The following is a 6,050-nucleotide window of genomic DNA, read 5'->3' on the forward strand; positions in this document are numbered from 1 at the left end:
TGCTGATCCCTGGTCTACATGATAAATGCCATTTGCTGAAATGAGACAACTCATTTCAAAGGCTACAGACACCTTTGGGGCAATTTTGTGCTGCACGTGGTTTATTATGGGCTAAAAACATATATATTTTTTGTTATTAGAAATATTGCTTGTATTCTTATACACTGCTCAAAATAAATAAATAAATAAAGGAAACACTAAAATACCACATCCTAGATTTCAATGACTGAAATATTCCAGTTACAAATCTTTATTCATTACATAGTGAAATGCTTTGAGAACAATAAAACTTTGTAAAGTTAACCCTTTGAATGCCGGAGGTTTTTTCGTTTTCATTTTTCTTCCCTATCTTCCTTGAGCCATAATTTTTTTAATATTTCCGATTACATATTCATTTTTTGCGGAACAAGTTGTACTTTCTAATGCCACCATTTATTATAGCATACAATGTAGTGGGAAGCGGTAAAAAAAACTAAAAAAAATTCCTCCACCGTTTTACGGGTTTTGTTTCCACGGCGTTCCGTTTGCAGCAAAACTGACCCACACCCTTCATTCTCTGGGTCAGTACGATTACAACGATACCTCATATGTAAAGGTTTTATTCAAGGCTTTTTTTTATAGTTTAATCTGCTGAGCTGTGTGGGGGCTCATTTTTTGCGGGACAATCTGTAGTTTCTATTGACACCATTTTGCAGCATGTGTGACTTTTTAATCACATTTTATTAAAAAATTTGGGGTAAGAGAAGCAATGAAAAAATGGCAAATTGGCCATTTTGAGCTTTTTTTTCCCTATTACGCCATCCGACGTATTGGAAAAATATTTTAATTTTTTTTTTTTACATTTTTTTTTTACTTTTTGTAATCATTTTGAAGCTCGTATTTGAGTGTACAAAACCCAATTTTTAAAAAAAAATTCTGAACAATCATGGCCAAAATAAGAATTGCAGCTTTAATGCCCTCAGCCTCTTCAGTGAGGATGAGTGTAATGAAATCAATTACAGACATCCTCACTAGCCACAGAGAATGCCGGTAAGAAGCGCTAGCTTCCGGGTTTTTCACCCTTTAGATGCCGTGATCTCACTTGATCACGGCATCTAAAGGCTTTCATTACCGCGATCGGCATTATTGCCTTTCTCAGTAATTAGCCACGGGTCTCTGCTGTTTGAAACAGTGGAGACCAGCAGGCCATTACGCCCGCTGCACGTGCGAGCGGACGCCATGTTTGCCTATCGTTCCAGCGCCATACATGTATAGCGCTGGTAGCGAAAGGGTTAATATCCTGTGGAGGTCTGGATTTGGAATGATACTCAAAATCAAAGTGGAAAATAAATTTTCAGGCTGATCCAACTTCAGTGGAAATGCCTCAAGACAAGGAAACAACGCTCAGTCGTGTGTGTGTGTGTGTGGCCTCCACGTGCATGTTAGACCTCCCTACATACAATGCCTGGGCATGCTCCTGATGAGGCGGCGGATGTTCTCCTGAGGGATCTCCTCCCAGACCTGGATTAAGGCATCAGTCAACTCCTGGACAGTCTGTGGTGCAATGTGGCGTTGGTGGATGGAACGAGACATGATGTCCTAGATGTGCTCAATTGGATTCAGGTCTGGGGAACGGGCAGGCCAGTCCATAGCATCAATACTTTCATCATGCAGTAACTGCTGACACACTCCAGCCACATGAGGCCTTGCATTGTCATGCATCAGAAAGAACCCAGGGCCCACTGCACCTGCATATGGTCTCACAATAGGTCCGAGGATCTCATCCCAGTACCTAGTGGCAGTCAGGGTACCTCTGGCTAGCACATGGAGGGCTGTGCAGCCCTTCAAAGAAATGCCTCCCCACACCATTACTGATCCCCTGCCAAACCGGTCATGCTGGAGGATGTTGCAGGCAGCAGAACGTTCTCCACAGCATCTCCAGACTCTGTTGTGTCTGTCACATGTGCTCAGTGTGAACCTGCTTTCATCCGTAAAGAGCACAGGGCGCCAATGTCTAATCTCCCAATCTTGCTGTTCCCTGGCAAATGCCAATCGCCCTGCACAGTGTTGGGCTGTAAGCCCAACACCGACTTGTGGACGTCGGGTCCTCATGCCACCCTCATGGAGTCTGTTTCTGACAGTTTGAGCAAACACATGGATATTGGTGGCCTGCTGGAGGTCATTTTGCAGGGGTCTGGCACTGCTCCTCCTTGCACAAAGGAGGGGGTAGCTGTACTGCTGCTGGGTTATTGCCCTCCTACGGCCCCCTCCACGTCTCCTGGTATCTGCTCCATGCTCTGGAGCCTGTGCTGACAGACACAGCTAACCTTTTTTGCCACAGCTTGCATCGATGTGGGTTGTAGACACCATTTCATGCTACCTCTAGGGGTGAGAGCATTGACAAAATGCAAAAGTGACCAAAACAACAGCCAAAAAGGTTGACAACAGAGAAATGGTCTGTGGTCACCACCTGCAGAACCACTCCTTTATAGGGGTTGTCTTGCTTGTTCAATTTGCACAACAGCAGGAGAAACTGATTCACAATCAGTGTTGCTTCATAACTGGACAGGTTGATTTCACAGAAGTGTGATTGACTTAGAGTTACATTGTATCGTTTTGGTGTTCCCTTTAGGCCGAATGCACGCTTGGTATCCCGGCCTGGATTCCTGCTGAGAGCAGAAGCGCACGGCGTCATTGGTTGCTATGATGCTGTGCGCTTCAAGCCGCCGCTGTACTACAGTAATACACTGGTATGATATACGAGCAGCGGCAGCATGAAACGCACAGCGTCATAGCAACCAACGACGCAGTGCGCTTCTGCTCTCAGCAGGAATCCAGGCCGGGATACCACGGACCGTTCACGGCCTTAGTCTTTTGAGCAGTGTATATACCTAGTCACGTTCAGGTGTGAAATCGTCAGGCGAGGTCTCTCTCTTAAAGCTCAAAGCTGACATCGCTTTTCATTCATGTAAATTTTATTAGGCTGTAAAGAGGTCCGCTTACATGTGTGTTCAGGAGAGCAGAGAGCTTGTCTGACGGATTTCAACTAAACAGAACTAAGCAGCAAGCAATGTATGAGAATACAAGCAATACGCAGAAGACAAATGGAACAGAATTTTATCCTATACTAAAGTGCAAATATGCTTATAACGTTATATGTTACTTGAGACTATTATAGGCATATCTTGTACTCACCCTAAATGGTTCAAAAAAGGCAGCACTCCACTGGCAGTGAGGTAGTGAGTGACTGTTCCACTTCCAGGTGATAAGCTTGTCCTTATATATGGCTTCACCTTGAGTCCAGCTTCTACAGCCTTTTTAGCCAACAGGCCTGTGCAATTGAAAAGTCACTATTGTCAAAGTTGCATTAATACATAAATCAGTGTTGTTGTTTTTTTACATTAATTGTGCATGCACATGAAACTTGGTCATTAGTTGCAGCCAGCGCCCTCTCCTTGCTCATTCTCAACAGGTAGTTCCCATTGCCTGGCTCAAAACCTTCTCAGCGCACAAAAAACATGTTTCAAGCTTATTGTAAACAGCAGAATGAAGAGGATTTGGCCGCTGCCCCGTGCTGGACGTTGCACCCACACCTTGGCTGGTGCTCCCGCTGGATTTTCTCCTTTATATATATATCTCTCTATCTATCTGTATCTATCTCAAGGAGCCATTGGCTCCTAACCTGAAAAATTTAGTCGCCAAATTTAAAATACATATAATTATGGTATAATAATAAAAAATAAAAAAAATATGTGTCTTACCTAGGGTTGTCACGATACCAATTTTTTTTTTATTAGACTTCGATACCATAAAAAAGTATTGCGATACTCGATACCATGCGAAAAAAAAAAAAAAAAAAAAGCGCGTGCATTCTGCATTTTATGGAACGTCTGGACCATAATAGAACAGTCCGATCCTAATTTTTGTCAGGTCAAGGTGACAAAACAAATGGCAATTTTTTTTTTCTGTTACGGTGTTCACCGCATAGGAGATATTTTTAAATATTTTAATAGTTCACACTTTTTAAGGCGTGGCAATATGTAATATATGTTTTTTTATTTTTTATTGTTTATATATAAAATTGGGAAAAGGGGCGATTTAAACTTTTAGATCCCTTGCAGACGAGCGTTCCTCCTGCAGCGAGTCCGCAACGCAGATCCCGGCCTGACCTCCAAGTGCTGCCAGGGGTCACATAGCATTGTATTGATTTATGATGCTATGTAACCCTTACAGTTCTAGAATGTATTGGATAACACTGACATAATGCTGTCCGTGTTATCCAATACATTCCAGAACTGTAAGGGTTACATAGATCAATACAATGCTATGTGAATCCAGTCAGTGATAGGAGGTCAGGCCGGGAGCTGCGCTGCAGACTAGCTGCAGGAGGAACGCTCGTCTGCAAGGGGCCTTAGTATTTTGGTGCGTTTTTTTATTTTTTATTTACTTTTTACATACTAACTATTAGCCCCCTTAAGGGCTAGAACCTGGGATCTATCCACCCTAATAGAGATCTATAAGGGTGAATAGGACTTCACACACTCCCTGCTGCCCTGTCCATAGTACTCACAGCAGCAGGGATCTTACCATGGCAGCCAGGGCTTCAGTAGCATCCTGGCTGCCATGGTAACTGATCGGAGCCCCAGGATTACACTGCTGGGGCTCCGATCAGAAGCTGTCACTGCCACCAATGAGGAGGGGGATAGGCGACCCTGTGGCCACTGCCACCAATGATTATAATAGTTATAATACTGGGGTTGGGGGGGCGCACTGCGCCACCAATGATTATACTTTGTAATACTGGGGTTGGGGGGGGGGGGGGGGGGGGGCACCAATGAATATAGTTTATGCCCGAATACAAAAGCAGGCTGCGCTGTGGGTGCCGGCCATATCCCATACCCGGCACCCAGCCTCTATGACTGCGCGCTGCGATCCACCGCAATTAACCCCTCAGAGGTTAATTTGCTGTCATAGAGGCTGGGTGCCGGGTATGGGATATGGCCGGCACTCGCAGCTCAGCCTGCGTTTGTATTCAGGCATAAACTATATTCATTGGTGGTGCAGTGGCCACAGCCCCTCCCCTCCTTCTCCCTGCTATCAGTCCATTGGTGGCAGCAACGGCACGGGGGGAGGGACTACCTCCTTCTCCCCTGTGCTGTTGAGGAGAACATGGCGTGCGCTGACAGCGCGTCCCATGTCAGTTCAACTCGTGTGTGAAAGAGGCAGAGCAGCGGAGGGTCAAGGCGCAAATGGCGACAAGACTGTAAAGTCTTGTCGCCATTTTGCAATTCTAAGTCGCCATCTGGAGCCCTGATCAATATGCTCTATTACAGCATATGCACACCATAGCAGGTCCTCCTTTGAATGGCCACAGTACTACAGTCTGGCTAAGAGTAGTTTCCCCTGGCAAACAATGGACTTTCCTGGGGGATACTGTGGTCAGACTTAGAGACCATGGCTCCCTCATGCCAGGGGTAGACCATAGGGAGACCAACTTAATTCAATTTCTCTCGACATAGGCATCTCAGCAGCAAAATAGGTACGAGGGGAAGTAGTAGAGGAGACTGAGTGCAAATCATAGAAAGGATAATCCACCTACACAGAAGCATTTAAAAAGAAACACAGTTTCCATATGAGTAAAGGCTAGGACTCTGTTCACATCATGTTTTTGGCTTATGTTCGTTCACACACTGGAAGAATCTCCTGACGTGCAGTGAACATAGGTGCCCAACATATTAAAGTGTATATCATACAGTACATAGCATATGTCGTCATTAAGGTGCGCTATAAATGGAGCACTAAATGCTAAATATATTTTCATTCTGCTGCATCTTCCTGAAACAGTTGTGCAGAAATCCTGCGGAGAGCACAGGGGTTCATCTCCTGCCATAGCGGGGGAAGCTCCTGCTCTAGCCAGTTGCCTTACAGCGAGACACAGGACAAAGGAAGGGGAACACGTTAATCTCCTGAGACACCTACAGAAGATTTCTTTATGTATTTATCAGTATTAATAGTATTATGAGCCAAATGGGTTCAAAGGAAAGCAGGAGATTAATGGACAGAGTGCTGAA

At 44.7% G+C, this 6,050-nt stretch overlaps 1 protein-coding gene across 1 annotated transcript in view; it reads right to left on the bottom strand.

Moving 5' to 3' along the window:
* Positions 1–6,050, bottom strand: part of IREB2 (iron responsive element binding protein 2) — a 143,688-nt gene that overhangs the window by 33,210 nt on the left and 104,428 nt on the right. Inside the window, exon 14 of the mRNA XM_040413632.1 lies at positions 3,175–3,310. Within this exon, the coding sequence (XP_040269566.1) occupies positions 3,175–3,310 (136 nt within the window). The remainder of the gene's footprint in view (positions 1–3,174; positions 3,311–6,050) is intronic.

This window comes from Bufo bufo, chromosome 1, assembly GCF_905171765.1.
Source record: "Bufo bufo chromosome 1, aBufBuf1.1, whole genome shotgun sequence".
Classification (NCBI taxonomy): domain Eukaryota; kingdom Metazoa; phylum Chordata; class Amphibia; order Anura; family Bufonidae; genus Bufo; species Bufo bufo.